The sequence below is a fragment of the Grampus griseus genome (genome assembly GCF_964374135.1).
Source record: "Grampus griseus genome assembly, chromosome: 6".
In the NCBI taxonomy this organism is placed as follows: domain Eukaryota; kingdom Metazoa; phylum Chordata; class Mammalia; order Artiodactyla; family Delphinidae; genus Grampus; species Grampus griseus.
Genome location: NC_139000.1, coordinates 3,677,907 through 3,695,204, shown reverse-complemented (window position 1 = coordinate 3,695,204; position 17,298 = coordinate 3,677,907). Strand labels below are relative to the sequence as shown.

The following is a 17,298-nucleotide window of genomic DNA, read 5'->3' as shown; positions in this document are numbered from 1 at the left end:
TGCTTTAAAATACCTGGGTGGGGGGAAGTCAGGGAGGTAAGATGAAACAGGAAAGGCTGGGTATATGGAGTTCATTATGTGACTCTTACTTCTATGTTTGTGTGTATATTTGAGTATTTCCATAACTAAAAGCTTGAAACACATGTAGAATGTAGAATGAATCCACCGATGTATGCTTTTCCTTGGTGGTTTTAAAGACTCTCTTTAGAAGATGAAAACCAAAATTTATCAGTAGGATTCTAGTCATCTCTAGGTCAATCTCGTCTGATTAGCAGATAAGCTAACCAGGGTTCGATTCTGCTTACCAGAATTGAGGTTCTCTTTAAAGACAGCTGTTACATCATCACGCACACTCAGCATGGGGGAATCCAACATGGAGAGGAGCTCCCCAATATTTGCTTGTTGGGCCATTATCTTACACGAATGCGCTGTGCTGGGTCCAGGATGTGTGTTAAAGACTTTGAAGGCTCTTCATTGGTGCCACTACCAGACTGAAAAGAAGAAGAGGAATGGTGTAACAAAATGGCCCCATTTTTCCCCACAAAAAACTACCTGCCAGACAAACTGAGCATATATTCGAAGCAGTGAAAAGTTTGTCCAGAACTTTGCTGATAAAAGAAGCTAGGGCGTGTAAATAATTCTGTCCTTGACACATTTATGAAGAGGAGTTCTAGGGAATGCAACAGAGAGAAACCTAAAAAAAAAAACAATACCAGTTGGAATCATCACAGCAACTTAATAATGGGACTAAATCTAAGTTCTATTCCTACTCTAAGTCTACCTTGGGTTTTGGCTAAGACTATGTTTATGTTTCAAATCAGTGATCTAAAGAGCAGATGAACTATTTTCAGAAAGAGAGCTGAAAGCATGCTATCTTCTTCTTGACAACCCCATCAGAGTCTAGAAGTTAGTATGGCCAGTTAGGTCACAAGTGCGTAAACCTCATTTGAACCAGGGATGGTTCCTCTATTTTTAGTGTACGCGCCTCACCCCAGACATCTACCACACACTCAAATGCTGCTAGTTACAGGGAAGTAGGCATGAACGGGGGAAGCCTGCACCTTCAAAAACTCAGTCCTTTATGGCAGTGGAGCAGTCACCTTATCTTTATAGAGAAAAAGCAGCTCATTCTCCAGTGTCACTATACACATTTACAATTATTCATTTCTCCCCACTATGGTCCCTAAAGCTATATTTTCAAAACCAAGTAAAGACAGCTACCATTTATTAGACAGGCACTGCACACCTTTCACAAACATCATCAAATACACTCCTTATATAACTACAGTATGACTGGCTCTTTTGTCCCCATTTTACAGGGAGAGGAACAAAGATCAACCCCATTTGCTTACGGTCAGAAAGCTAGCAGGAGGCAAAGCCAGGGAGAACTGAAATTTGAGCCGAAATCTGCTTCACTCAAAGCACTAAGCCCATAATTGTGACATTAAACTAACTTGTGGTTTTGATCCTCACAGCAACTGTGAGGTAAGCAGATATTATCCTTATTTTACAGATGAGAATATGGATACTCAAAAAGGATAAATAATTTTGCCAAGGTCACATAGTAAAGCAGAAGTGAGATGCCTCAGCTCCCAGGCCAACAACTGTATACATCACTTGCAGTCACATCAGAATATATTCTTATTTTCTATTTGCTTGTCTTTGGGTAAGCTAAAGTAGCAGTTCTCAGGCTTCAGTGTGTATCCAAACCACCTCGGATCTAACTTCTGGGCCCATTCCAGAACTGGATTGTGGGCTTAGGAATATGCATTTTAATAAGCACCCCAGAATAATTCTTATATGGGTGATAAATAAGCCGCACTTGAGAAACACCACGCTAAGGGAAAACTCCGCTAAAGAGTTAAGCTCCTACAAGGATGCCAAATTTAAAGTAGCAATGACCCCTGAAACTGGCGAGTATTAACTTACTATCATCTATGCTCTGGTTTAATTACAACCTGGTGATATTCACTGATTTTGCTCTTGGTGAATCAGAAATTCATTAGCCAGAAAAATCAATTAAAATGTATAAATGTATTTTTGATAGAAAATCCTGATGTAGAAAGTATGATGTAGGAATATAATACAAATTTATATTTACATAAATATAAATCTTACAGGTAAATCATAAAGGAAGTCAATTTCAAAGGACTCAGAAATGTGAGACCATAACTGGTAAGATTTTATTGTAAAAGTTCAAAGCTGAAAACAATAAAATTTCACCTTATTGTGAGATGGATTAAATTAAATTTACAAGTGAAGATAATACCAACCTGTCAGGGTTTATTGTTCACCAAGAGGATTAAATGACACAACGTGTATCACACAGTTAGCACAGCACCTGGCACAGATAAACACTCACTGAGTAGTACTCACACATTATCAGAAAGAATACTGGTAAAAACCTTTGGGCCACCACTTTCAAGATGACTGGAATAGCACATTTATCTAGCTAGCCTCCACATTCATTTCTACTTCAGGTAAATCACAAATGATTCTCAGGCTTAAAAGTAATTTGCCCCTAAGTTTCGTTTTGTTCCAATAAAACTGCTACTTACCCAGTCTCAGGCTAGTGAGACTCTGCGTTTGTCTTCTGTATATTCAGAAGACAGTAATGTCAGAGCTGTCCCTCCAAATGCAGGCAGCCCAGAGCAGAGCGCCATGAGCTCAAATCTAAACAAAGATGGCGCCCATCCAGTCACCTTGGCGATACTCAGGGCTGACCGTCATGGGTCACCTAGCTTGTTTTTCAGATTGTAAATGTAATTTAGGTATAAAAGTCTGATTTCTGGAGCCTACTCTTTCCAGATGCTTTACAGAAAGCAAAAATAAGGTTTTATTCTAACATACATTAGTATCTATTTTTGGCAACAAGCTTTTGTTGCTCTTCTCTCCAGTTCTAAAATTCTACCTTTTAACCATATTTTTTAAACCTCAGAAAAAATATAAATTATGGGCTTTGTGTGGGATTCTTCATTTAAGTGCCTCAAGTTCAAGGATTTTTGACATTCTAAAAAGCCCTCACGGGAGTTCAAGCATAAGCTTTTGGAATTAGTTCCATGATTGGAATATCTCCCCTTTTAAACTTATTCAAATATTTCTTGAGGGACTGAGTGCAGGATGCTAAGTAGAGAAGACAGACTTAGCAAGTGCAATGAAGAACTATATGTACACGAGCAGGAAATGGACATGATTTAGTGAGTACACAAAGGAGGGAAGGGACCAGCTTCACCTGGATGTGGTGGGAATGGGTGAGTTGCACACATGTTAAACACACTTTACAGCCTAGAGAAGATAAGGGGAAAGTCCCTGAGAGGTTAGCACCACAGGCACATGAAGCATCCACTTCAGCCATGAAAGTCTCTCTTGCATCTTGGAAGTAACCAAGTATAGAAAATAGACAGAAGAAGCCAAAAGTCAATATTTAGTTAATACATTTCTGTACCCTACACGCCAAAGCAACATTCCATTTAGCTTAATATTATCTTTGGGGCTTCCCTGGTGGCGCAGTGGTTGGGAGTCCACCTGCCGATGCAGGGGACACCGGTTCATGCCCCGGTCTGGGAAGATCCCACGTGCCGCGGAGCGGCTGGGCCCGTGAGCCATGGTCGCTGAGCCTGTGCGTCCGGAGCCTGTGCTCCGCAGCGGGAGAGGCCACAACAGTGAGAGGCCCGCGTACCGCAAAAAAAAAAAAAAAATTATCTTTGGCGCCCACAAGCCACAGTACCGCGCTATCGATGATGCTATTTACATTAGGGAGCCATGACTTCCAACGCCCGCCCCGCCCCCACCCCAAGACCTGTCACTCTGATAGTCTCCTGGACCTCAGTAAAAGGCATGGTCGTCAGTCTCTAGCAAACGTCTAGGTGACATCCGTGCTCTTCCACCACTCGTACCCTCACATCTAATCCGCTGGCAAACCCACTGACTTATCCCTTTTGTTGTCACCCCAGCCCAAGCCCCCATCATCCCCCCTTGGAGACAAGGGAGCAGCAGGCTCCCTCACTACCCTCGCCCTACAACTTATCTGCCACCAAACAACCACAAAAGACTCTGAAATAGGGAAATCAGAATCTTTCACTCCCCTGTTTAAAATCATCCAGTGGCTTCCCATGGAGCTAATAAGCGCCAGCTCCCAAGGGGCTGCAAGGCTCCACCAGATTGGGCCAGTTGTGAAGTCCCCACTCCCTCTGCCTCCGTTTCACAGCACTCCACCCCCTCGTCTCTCTGCTCTAGTCTCAGGCTCCTGAAACTCAGGAAAACAGCTTCTTGCTCAGGCCTCTGCACTTGCTGTTGCTCTTCTCCCAGATCCTTGTGTGGCTGTTTCAAGTCTCTGCTCAAAATGTCACACCATCTCTGAGAGGCCTCCCCGACCACCCAATCTAAAGCAACAGCGGGGTTCTTAGTCACCACCTTTGAATAAACCAAACTGAAACTCTACACTGGTAACCAGATTTGAGATTTATGGTTGGAAAATAGAGATTTACCAAAGTTCGATTTTAGTCTTTATACTTGGCCAAAATCTGGCTGCGGCCTTGGTCTTTAGGACTGAAAGTTGAACAATCGCCCACTTCTGCAGCATTTCTGGCATCTCTGACTGTGTATGTGTGACCAACAACTATATGTTAATGTTACCATCATACCTAATCCACATGATGTCAGTAATGCGGACAAGGCATGCATACAGAAGTACTATTAATATCTGAATAAAGGTAAAAACATTCTAGATGTAACATCTAAGTTTTGTGTTTTATTAAGTTGAAATTCTGTCAATACAATACTTATTTATACATTTATTATTACAAAAATAAAAGCTTCAGTTAACGATGTGATTTTTATGTTCAAAAACAATTAAGAACTTTCAAACAGTTAAATATATTAACTAATATTATGAGTATTAAGAAGGTAGATTCGCTAGATAGCTTTACAAATAACAGTAATTATTCTTTGAGCCAAATGTTTATAAAAATTTTAGTAACACATGGTTAAATAACAGAAATTAAACTATATTTTAATTCTAACTTTTATAGAATTGTTTTATAACATTTATTACGAACAGAATAATCTTTAAGAACTTCACCTAATTTGTAGTCCTGATTTGTAGTCTTTCAAGAAAAAGTCATATTTGGGAATACCTCATATCTTGTGAGGGTGAATTAAAAATAAAATGCCAACCTGTCACCTCAATTTTATGACATGAAAAAACCCCAAAATCACAGTCAACAATATCCATGATAAATCACCTTCAAGCCAAACATAAAGAATATATAGAGGGGCTTCCCAGGTGGCGCAGTGGTTGAGAGTCCGCCTGCCGATGCAGGGGACACGGGTTCGTGCCCCGGTCCGGGAGGATCCCACATGCCGCGGAGCGGCTGGGCCCATGAGCCATGGCTGCTGAGCCTGTGCATACGGAGCCTGTGCTCCGCAACAGGAGAGGCCACAACAGTGAGAGGCCCGCGTACCGCAAAAAACAAAACAAACAAACAAAAAAAACCCAAAGAATATATAGAGTATGAAGAAAACAATGTTAAGAAAAAATGAAATACTCAAACACATTTTGTACTCACTAATAAAATTTCAAAACAGACTTTACAAAACTGTTTTAAGAAGACAATTTCTTGTAGTTGTGTGTATACAGAGGCTAAAAATTTAATCAAAAAGCTTTTCAAAATGATTGGTATAGGGCTTCCCTGGTGGCGCAGTGGTTAAGTGTCCGCCTGCCGATGCAGGGGACACGGGTTCATGCCCTGGTCCGGGAAGATCCCACATGCCGCAGAGCGGCTGGGCCCGTGAGCCATGGCCGCTGAGTCTGCGCGTCCGGAGCCTGTGCTCCGCAACAGGAGAGGCCACAACAGTGAGAGGCCCGCATACCACAAAAAAAAAAAAAAAAAAAAAAAGATTGGTATAGACTGTCAACAATTTTTAGTAGCTGAAGATGAAGGATCCTTGAGGCTTGCCCAAGCTATGAATCCCAGGTACAGGTTCCTTCCAGAAAACAATTTAGCAGAAACTCTCCCGAATTACATTCTGCTTTGTCTAAAAAGGTTAGTGATGGGACTAAACGCGGCAGCTGAAGACAAATGTCCTTCCGGTATCAAACACGTGTTAACCCAGGAGCAATCTAGCGGCTGACACAGCTGACCAATTTGCTAAAATTTCAAATTTTAACAATCTGACTACTAAAACGGAATACAAATGCAATACTGAAAAATGTTTAATAAAATCTGAGATTTGTGGGACTTCCCTGGTGGTGCAGTGGTTAAGAATCCGCCTGCCAATGCAGGGGACACGGGTTCAATCCCTGGTCCAGGACGATCCCACATGCCGTGGAGCAACTAAGCCCGTGCGCCACAGCTACTGAAGCCCGCGCGCCTAGAGCCCATGCTCTGCAACAAGAGAAGCCGCCGCAGTGAGAAGCCTGCACGCCGCAATGAAGAAGCCCCCGCTTGCCGCAACTAGAGAGAGCCTGTGCGCAGCAACGAAGACCTAATGCAGCCAAAAAATAAATAAATAAATGAATAAAAATTAAAAAAAAAAAATCTGAGATTTGTGATGTGTGATGTTCAGCTTGGGTCTCAATGATTTGATCATGACCATCTGACACTGGGTTCAAATTCATATGCAGTAGATTTCCGACAAAGGACAGGGTGAAGTACACATAAAATATTTTAAAGTAAAAAGTTAAACTTAGAAAGCTTCCCCTACTCGGGAGGGAACAATACTTCCACCTTCTTGTTAGACAGTCTACAATCTGTATTAAGTCCCTGTTTGTGAACAGACACCAATCTTTAAGGCAAAAATCTCCACCTTATTTCACAATTCCTAGGAGGTAAGGTGAGGAAGACAGTGACAGAACACAGCAAATAGCAACCAGTGAGGCATTAAATGAATCCCATCAGCCATCTGTGTATAAAGACAGCAGACCAAACACTTCCCTATCTCCCCTACACCCTTCCTGCAGACACGGAACGCTGTTGCAGTGCACACCCCTGCCAGTAAACTCAAAATTAGAGCTCAGGGATCAGTCAGGTCACTCAGACTACACTAGTATCCACAGAAATGCCAAAGCCTCAATATTTAGGAAGGATATATTCCAGGGCTCTGAGAATCCTCCAATTCCCAGAAACCACGATAGCATGCAACTCATCCCCAAAAAACTAATTAAGACAATTAATAAATAAAGCCACGTTACAATGTAAATGCTAATTCCTTAGCTCAGGGGTCCTCAGCCCAGGACGTACATTAGAATCACCTGGAGAGTCCACACAATCCTGAGCAGGTTAAGGGGTGGGGTCCAGACAGGACGTCTGGCTTGTTTTATAGGCCTGTGTGGATTGTTAAGGCACAGCCAGGGTTGAGAACCTCTGTGCTAGTTAAATGACTTGCTCAGACACACAGGCTTCAATTTTATCTAGGCGTTAGAACCAAATTCTGCTGCTAGATTGAACTGATTTGAGTCGCAGGTACACCGGGTACTAACTATACAACCTTAGGAAAATTACGTAACATTTCAGAGCCCAACTCCTCATCTGTAAAACGGAGATACACCAAAAGTGTGGCTGTGAAGAACAAAATAAATAACCACAGAATGCACTTAACACCATGCCTGGCACTGAATAAGCAGTTAAAAAATTACCGGTAATTTGACTAATTACTTCACGACACAGAAGGTCTAGTTCCTGGCAAGTAGCTAAAACCATCAACGTTAATCCTGAATGCAAAGAAATATCTTTGCCCCAGTACAACCACAGACAGGATAAATGATTCTCTTCCACCTTCCCCCAACCACTGGATTGAGTTTGCACCTTACCTGTTCTGGGGACAATTGGTACTTCAGTTTCCAGTGCTGTCAACCTGGTGTCTTTCATGGTCACTGAAGAGAAGAAACACGCATCTGTCAATATCAATCTCACAATGAAGTGAGATCCCAGAAGCAATCAGAGAAGTTCAGGATTCACTGGCTTCCACCTCTTTCCTACTGCACATCCCTGACAGGTGGCCATCCGGTTTCCGCTGGAATGAACACTTATAATCACTGGGTGCACATGCCTCTCCCCGTCTACATTTCTGAACAGTTGGTTGCTGGAAAATTCTTTATATTGTGCTGAACTTGTAAACTCTGCCTTTTGTTAACTGTCTTTATTAGAGCTATAAACGAATGGGCAGGAAATGCATGGGCAGGATGGGCTCCAGAATTAGAGCTCCGAGTTGAAATCCAAGCTCTGCCACTGAGTAGCGGTGTAACTTTGGGTGATTTATCTTATGTCTCTAATGTCCAACCTTAAATTACGTCACTGTACAGTGAGAAGAACGGTGGCGTCTACCTCACTAATCCAGGAGAGGAACGCCCATAGCCCTCGGCACGGTACGTGGCACAGAGAAACCACCCGAGGAGCCCGAGAGGAAGAGCAGCGCCAGGCACGAAGCGCTTGGTGGGTCTGCATCACTTCAAACCCACCACGCCCCCTCCCTCCCCACGGCCCTGCCCCACTAGCCACACAGTCTCTCAGCCAAGCCACACACGTCCCCACTTCAGGACCAGGTACATGTTGTCCCTGTGCCCAAGAGACTCTACCTCTGCCCCCTCCCAAGCTCAGTCTTCACCCTGAAAAACCTCAGCTTAAACATGCGCTTCATCAGAGAAGCTTTCACTTCCCTCCACTCAGGACCAGACCAGGTCAGGCCCCATCACATACTCTCAGCAGCCTGTATTTCTTGGTGTCACGGACCACAACCGACTAAGCAAGTGTAATTAGTCACTGAATATGTCCCCCTCACCAGAACAGCAGTTCCAGCCAGGGAGAGACAGGGGCCTCTCCAGTACTGTGCCTCTTGCAGCTGCCACAGTGCCTGGGACTTGTTCACTGAATGATAAGGAGTTAAAATATTTCTTAAATAAATGTACAAAGTTGAATTCTGCCTTTGAAACCACACAACCTTAATCTAATCCTTCTACATGACAAGCATAAAATATTTGAGAACAGCTATCATTTCTCCCTATTTTCTTTCCCTTTTTGCCCTGCTTTCTACCTAAATTACCTCATATTAAATATCCTTGTTAAATATGAGTATATGTAAATACATTCCAGTTTGCTTTTAAAATGTGGGCCCTTCAAACTATGTTTAGGTACAGCCTGATCACTAGATTGTAAGCTCCATGGGGACAGGGACCCAGGGCCTATTGCAGCATCTGGCACACAAGGGGCAAATATACCCCGTTCAAGTCAACAAAGATTTCATCAGCTTCTTTGGTAGCCATTCCAGGGTTGAATACAGATATGAAAAGCTGAACCTCATACACTATATATGCCTAATTACACTGAACACGGAAGAGGTAGGAAACGAGACGTTCCACATACAGTCCTGGTCAAAGTTGAACTAGTGTGTTGAGCAGCTCTCTAACAATTAAAACCTCTTGCTCCAGATGACGCGGTAATTATACTTCCCTGTAGAACACATTCTAGGCACTAACGCCGTTAACTGTGGTCCTCAGTGGCATACTGCAAGTGTGTGCAGAGCTGGAAGGCGGGCTGGCTTTCCAAAAAGGCCAACGAAACCATTCACACAGGGGGTGCTTGCCCAGCCACAGTCACTCAACCAAAAGAGCTAGAATTAAAACACTGGAGCCTCTGATCTTTAGAATCTTAACTTCAGCTGTTACTCCACTGAGTCATGTAGACTTCCTCTTGCAATTAATCCCAGTTGGATCTTTTACCTGAAAAGGAATATCTAAGGCAAGGGTAAAATTAGGATGTATACAAGATGAGATCTTATAGCCTGCCTAGCCAGGATCACTGTCCTATATAAAGGAACTGGCATAGGAAATCAGAATGTTTTTTGTCCAATGCTCGACATTAAGACTTCTTACCTTCTTTATTGCTATGCTAAAAAATGGTAATGGTGATAAATGTTGGCCAGTCAGGGGCTACCTGGCATTATTTATATTTTAAGTGTTTACTTATTCATTTATATTTAAATCCTGCCCTATGGAGGTACTACTAGGTAAAATCATGCAACCTGTGAACTTCCTGATCAGAAGTGAGGAACGGAGAAGACCCTCTTCAAAAATGTGTACCCTTGAGGGGTACGGATGGAAACACCTGTCAGAGCATAACAGGGCCAATCCATGTTCTTATCTTCGAAAGCCAAATTAAAAAAGAAACATGCCCTCAGATCTGGACTCTTCCTCTTGGACCCAAAAGTTGTATTCTCATCAGAAAGCAACACTGTAATTGCACTTCTACAAGTCTTTTTGAATAGAAATAAAGGGTAGGTTTGGGGAAGATGACAGCTCTGTGCTTTAGTGTTTTGAGATTAAGCAGAAGGAATATAGGTCAACTTGTTTTCACATTTCACCTTCATTTCATTCTGTAGGTGTTTACAGAGCGACGGTGTGTATATGTGGGGTACACACAAACTCCAGCTCAACAGCCATGTAGAGATGTCATTAGCAGGACTTGTACACAGTTTTTCACACATCTCTGCCCTAGGCAAGATGCAGTACGAGGCATGAGAGACCTGAGAGCTGTAATATACCTTTATGAAATACTATTGGCAGGTACCTAAATGCCTTCACGAAGTATTTTATCTGAAAATATCAGCTGAGCATTCAGACTTTTGGAAAATCAGTGTTGTGTGTGGCCTTCTATCCCCTAGGACTCCTCAGAACCCCAAATCACATAAAATATGTAACTGCATATCACATCGCCTAGATAATTTTGTGCAACTTTTCTATGATGTAAAAACACAACTACAGGTATAAACGAAAGCAGATGTCTCTTCACTGTAACTTGTTTTCTGTACTGAGGTTTTTATCTAAAAAAGTTCAAAGACAATTCAGATACAGGTTCAGGCATAGATAGACTATTTCATTATCAAGTACAGTATAAGTAGAACAGAAACATTACACAGATAATACAGATAATAATAATATGTCAATAACACACTACTGGGCTTCCCTCGTGGCACAGTGGTTAAGAATCCGCCTTCCAATGCAGGGGACATGGGTCCGAGTCCTGGTCTGGGAAGATCCCACATGCCGTGGAGCAACTAAGCCCGTGTGCCACAACTGCTGAGCTGACGTGCCACAACTACTGAAGCCCACACACCTAGAGCCCGTGCTTTGCAACAAGAGAAGCCACCACAATGAGAAGCCCATGCACCACAACGAAGAGTAGCCCCCGCTCGCAGCAACTAGAGGAAGCCCACGCACAGCAACGAAGACCCAACACAGCCAAAAATAAATAAATAAATAAATTTATTAAAATTAATAATACACTACTACACAATTATGTTTGGCTCAGCAACGCTCAGGTGATTTCTTAGAGTAATATTCTATGAAGTGAATAAAGTTGCCTTCAGCACAAATGCATCCAAAAAAGGTAAGCTACAAGCTCCAATTCACTCTTCCTACCAATGCACAGAAGGAAAGAAAGGGGTAGGAAATACCACTCAGTGTGTGAAAGTAAAACAGCTGGTAGCAAAACCTGCCAAACTGTGTAGTCACGTGTGATCTACATGGTCTCAGCAGTTGTGGTCTCTCTCAAGGTTGTATAAACAGGGGCAGGGGAGCTCCAGATTCTCCACTCAGAACTTTTGCCATGAGGGACCTGGAAGGACAATTCGCTGAAGCGTATACCTACCCTATTTCAGAGGTAAATCCTCTAGTAACTTGCCTGCAGGGACAGAGCTTGATTTTGGTAAGGTGTAGCTCTTCTATAAATAATGTTTCTTATGTTTTAACTTTCTATTAGCATGAACAAAATTATTTACCAAGAAAATAAACCAAATATCATGTATGTTTCAAAAACAGAGCTTCCCTTAAAAGAAATCTGAGAGGGGCCTCCCTGGTGGCGCAGTGGTTGAGAGTCCGCCTGCCGATGCAGGGGACGCAGGTTCGTGCCCCGGTCCGGGAGGATCCCACGTGCCGCGGAGCGGCTGGGCTCGTGAGCCACGGCCGCTGGGCCTGCGCGTCCGGAGCCTGTGCTCCGCAACGGGAGAGGCCACAACAGTGAGAGGCCTGCGTACCACAAAAAAAAGAAATCTGAGGAAAACTGTTAAGATTTCTTTAGGTTTCAAGTTCACAAGACTAAAACAGAAATATCCTAGGGAATAAAGGCACAGGGTTTGATAGTCTAGGACTAACACATGTGGTTCTCAAATGTGGTCCTCACACCAGCAACATCAGCATCACCTGGGGATTTGCTAGAAATGCAAATTCTTGGGCCTTGAGCCTTGGTGGTCAGAGACCTCTGAATCTGGGAGTGGGTCTTCCTGGCGATTCTGATGCCCACAAGAGGTTGAGAACCACTAGTCTAGGAAGAAGGATGAAGGCAAGAAATATTAAAAATATATATTTTATATATATTTTATATACACTTTTGAGGTTCTAAAGGAAAAAAACAGTGCATAAACCCTGGGGAAAAAAGCCCAATGGAATTCTGCCAGGTGCTAAAGGTACACACAGACCGAATGCCAAGCTTGCAAGCATTTAGCAAGTTACACACCTGAGTTCTCCACTTATAATTTTTTTTTAATGTGGCACCTAAGGTTGGTCTCCCAGTGAAGTGTAAAGAACCTTTCAATATAAAAGTTTAAGAAAATGATTTATAATACAAACAGTACATAGTCCATCTTTAAAAGACGTGGGCCTTTCCTATCTACTGTTTTGTTTGTCGTTTGTTTCTTTTTTAAAGCCCAAGTCCATTTTTAAGAGCAGTAGTCTATCTAGAATGATCAGCTGGGCTTTAGGCTGGGTCTGTGAAGTTCCTGAAGCCATATCCAGAATTTCATATCTGTATGAATTTTGTTCTTGGTGCTGATGGGACAGAAAACGATATTTGGTCCACAGCTTCCCACAAATCCTCAGAGGGTAACGGAGGCCCCCCCAAAACTTAAGAACCATTGACCTTTGAGTTAGTTTATGAGATCAGCAGTTCAGACAATTTATCACAGTGCAAGATTAAATGTGTGTGTTCTAGAGTCAACCAACAGGGCTCAAATCCCAGCTCAGCCACCAAATAAGTGACCTTAAGCCTCAGCGTGCTCATCTCTCTCTCCCGCCCCTTAAGGCTGTGGGAAGAGCTAACAGGATCATGCATGTAAAAAACATAGCACATTGTTTGGCACTGTGCCAATAAATATAAACTTTATTATAACAATATTACTACTAAACAAAATGGGTACATAAGCCTTAGAAGTCTACATTTAATAACTTATACTTGAAACACTGATACAGTCATCCTGTAGCTTAAAATGGATACACTTCATGTTTGCTGCTGTACTCATGTGCTCTGTGGAACTACTCAGAGCAGCACAGGTCTTAACAACTGCAGACATTACGGTCACCACATCTGTTTTTTCTTACCACGGCCCATTGTGTCCTCTATCACCGACCAAAGGGTAAAGTTGTCCCTTGTTACTCAAACACGTCTTGGCTTCTATTGCCATTATCTTTACTCTAGAAAGTGACCTGTGAATTCTAGGCCAGTAACTACCATGTCTTGCTCTGTATCAAAGCTAAGTTTTTAGGGCACTTTACTCATTAGATGACAATCTGAATCCATTCAACCTTAAAAAGTGTTCTATAACCTTTTGCTACTTCCCTGTATAGAACAAAAGTTAGTACTGCACGAGAGAATGGACAAGAAGAAATTAGCAAGGTCCTGGGATTACATATGTTTCATATATACATATTTTTTTAAATTCTCCCCCTCCCAAAAATAGACACTAGACATTAAATTACTAATGTCTAGGAACTACACGCTTAATAAGTAAATCAGAAAAAGAATAATCTAAAATTGCTGATGGTAATTTTAAACCAATTTAATTGGTCTAAAACCTTTTTCAGACCAATAGAAAAAATCAGTATTTCATGCAAACTAAACACTGAGGGGGGAAAATTCAGTTTTTGAGTATATGCTAATTATAAATATATATGTATTTTTAAAGCAAAAAGCTCGAGATTTAAATGCTGTCGAGTATACTTTTCTTTCATGCTTGCAGCTACTTAAATGACAAACAAAACTAATACAAATAAAACTAATCTCTCGAAGAGAGATTTATAATATGAGGAACTTTTAAGGAATACCTTCTTAAAAATGTGATATAAAGGAAAGGATAAAAACAGGTCGCGCTAAAGGTCATCCATTTGCTCAGTTATTATAAAGCCATTAACACTTCGATTCAATCAATGTAGAATCTTTAACTGAAGCCCCAGAAGGACTTGAAATCTCAGAAATTTAGACTTTGAAATACGCATTTACAATCCAACTCTCTTATTTCACAGATGAATAAACTGAAGCTCAGAGAACCCCGTGGCTTGTTAGAAGTCGAAAGCTATCTGACTTCTAGAAAAGCTTGAAATGGTTGATGTACTGCTGTATTTGGCTCATCTGCAGCCAAGAATATCCAGTTAATTCCAGAAAAAGTTAACTTTAGTCTACCATGGCCCTAAACCCGGAAAAGAACCATACCTGTACCTTAACAAACTCTGAAAGAAGACAGATCTGTACGATCAAGTCAGCTCTAATTCAGAGCCCCAAACTTACCCACCACTATATACACCAGAGGTTAGAAGCTATTTTAAGAAATGCCTCTGCAATAAATTATAAATTAAAAGAAAAATAGCCAAAGTGGCTACTTTAGCCACTGGTCCGCAACCCCTGGTGCACATCAGAATCACCTATGACTTCTTCCAAAATACACTTAAAGACCAAATATGCAAATCTACCTACTAGGGGGCCAGATACCTGTGCATGAAGGTTCTGATGGACATTACTGTTAGAGATCTCTCGTTTCCGGTAATTTCATTACTCTATAAACATCCCATAGACAGGCATGTATTTGATTTGTCCTAGTAAGACTGCTCAGTTTCACCTCACAAATGAAAACAGGTATGCACAGAAAGCATCTTATTACACCCGGACAGCAGCAGCATGGGACATCTTTGCTCTCAAGAAACCAGTGAGGAAGAGTACAACTGAGTCACAGGATTTGGGACACTCCAATTTCATGAAAACAAGTAAGAATGCGTGTAGTTGCCTAGGAATCTGTCTAGCTAGGCAATTAGGAACATCCCAAAGTCTTTATGACACCAGGAAATGCGTGAAGCAAAGAAAGCTTACATCGTTCGCCCTTCCATGCACGTGACGTAAGAGCGTCTGGGTAAGATACATAGTTTGGTAAGAGGATAGTTTCCATTGACACCCTCTATAAATACCCCTTAAGTTTACACCAGGTGGTTAGAGGGAGAACCTGTGACTCCCCAGAGAAATAGGAAAGAATCTGTCAGTGTTTCTGAGGCACCTCATTGGCCCGATGCGTGACTGTTAAAGGTGCATTTCCCCGCTCGACCCTACATCAGTTTTCACACGTGCATGTTCCAGGTTTACTCAGGAACGGGCAACTTAAGAATCACAGGTGGTTGCTCTGTAAATCAAGGGCTCCCACAAGGGTTGGTTTTATGACGCTTCTCGAAATTTACAGCTCCACTTTGCCGGCACGTGTGAATTCAGACGACTCCAAGTTGATCCCCAAATTATAAACCGATGGATCTCAGAAGAGTATTATTCTATTTTAGTACTTTTACAGCTTACGCTATGTAAAATGAAGGGCTATTTCCATGCTTTCTATAAAAAAAACCCAGCAAGGATTTTAGCACGACTTCTTTCTGCAGTAAACGCGTGAGTTTTATGAAAACATCAAATACTTTCCGGCGTAATTTAGACTAACATGTTTACAGGCACAACCCTGCCACCCCCAACAAAAGCTAAGGTATATAAGCAAGGGTGTCCCTCCTCAAAATTAAAGACACACACACACACACACACACACAGGGACTTATGCACAGACCTCGGCCAACTGATTAATTCTAATCACCTACTTAGAATGACGGGCCAGCTTTGATCAAATAAGAGATAAATGAGAGAGTCATAGGTGTACAAATAGAGACAGGAGCACAGTCTGGGAGGCAGTCAGACCCCAGTTCCAGTCCTGGCTCACATAATCCTAGAGGGGTGACCTTGGGCAAGGGACCCTCATCTCTCGGGGCCTCAGTTTCTTCATCTGAGAAATGGAGGCGTTAAGAGTGGCTGCCTTTCCCCTTTGTCTCGAGGGCTACAGGAGAGGATGAGTGCAAAGCACTTGCACAGCGAGCGCCCCATAAACAAGCTGCTGTTGTCGAGAGGACCGCGCCCCCTCCAAAGCCTCCCCCCACACCCCCAAATCCGAAGCAAAACTCTTGCAAAGGAAACACAAAGAAACAGCTTTCATTCTCAAAGGGCTCTCTGACTGCGGGCTCTTCACTCTCCAGTTCCTCAAATGAATGAATGAGCGTCTAGGAGTGGCTCTGCAAATAGCTGTCTCTTAAGAATCACCTCTGCTGACTCGAAAGCAACTGTCTTTCACCGTCGATTAAATACCCACGAGCACACCCGGAGCGACGCGCTCGGTCATGCAAATTTCAGCGGAGACACCGAGTCCAGGCGGGTCCTTGATGCCCACAGGCAGCCTCCATTCATCCCCCGCCCCCCCAACCCCTGACCCCTCTCAACAAGCCCGGGGACCAGCCCCACCGCCCGGCCCCGCCCCCCAGCCGAGGGTCTCTCCCCCGCTCTCCGCACCCCGCGGGAACCTGTCACCCCACCCAGCGAGGGGCTGGCGACCAGGCCCACCTCACCCCTGCCCTCGGCTCCGCGGTGCGGGGGTGCAGCCGTCCCCTCCGTCGCCGAAGAGGGGCGACGTGCCGGCCGGGGCCGCCTCTCCTCCCCAGAGACCCGCCAGCCTGGCCGGGCCCCGCCGGAGATAGAGCGTAATAAGAGGGAGGGGAAAGCTGTCCGAACCCTCCTTCCCGGAGTCCCTTCTCCGGCAAGAGAGCCCCTTGCCCCAGCCCCACAGGGCCTCCCAGACTGAGGCCATGGTGCCAGGACTGCCCTGAGAAGCCCCCATGAAAGGGAGGGGGCGACACCCTCATCCTCACACACCGTCTCCTCCCCCTCAGCTGTTTACCTCACAGCTCCTCCAGCCTACAGGGCGCCGCCATCTTGGACGTACAGCACCTCCCCCCTCGTCGTGAAATGTCCGCGGCCGCTGCAGCCTCCGCCACGAAAAAGAGTCCCAGCAGGGTCTCGCCCCCCACCCCGTCGAACCCGACGACAGATGACCGCGGTCGGCAGCACCTTTGGAAGGAAGGGGAAGTTCTGCTCATTACTGATGATGCTAACCAGTCGAGAAAGAACCAAGGAGAGTTTGTAAGGTAGGGGGGCGGGGACGGGCGGAAGGATTCCGAAAGGGAGCCGC

General features: G+C 43.6%; 1 protein-coding gene across 1 annotated transcript in view; it reads right to left on the bottom strand.

Annotated features, from left to right (window-relative positions):
• TSC1 (TSC complex subunit 1) overlaps window positions 1–17,037 on the bottom strand; it is a 48,821-nt gene extending 31,784 nt beyond the window's left edge. Inside the window, exons 1-3 of the mRNA XM_082656151.1 lie at window positions 17,008–17,037; window positions 7,811–7,873; window positions 306–491 (exon numbers count right to left, since the gene is read on the bottom strand). Of these exons, the coding sequence (XP_082512277.1) occupies window positions 306–411 (106 nt within the window). The 5' untranslated portion in view covers window positions 412–491; window positions 7,811–7,873; window positions 17,008–17,037. The remainder of the gene's footprint in view (window positions 1–305; window positions 492–7,810; window positions 7,874–17,007) is intronic.
• Window positions 17,038–17,298: the final 261 nt, after the last annotated feature.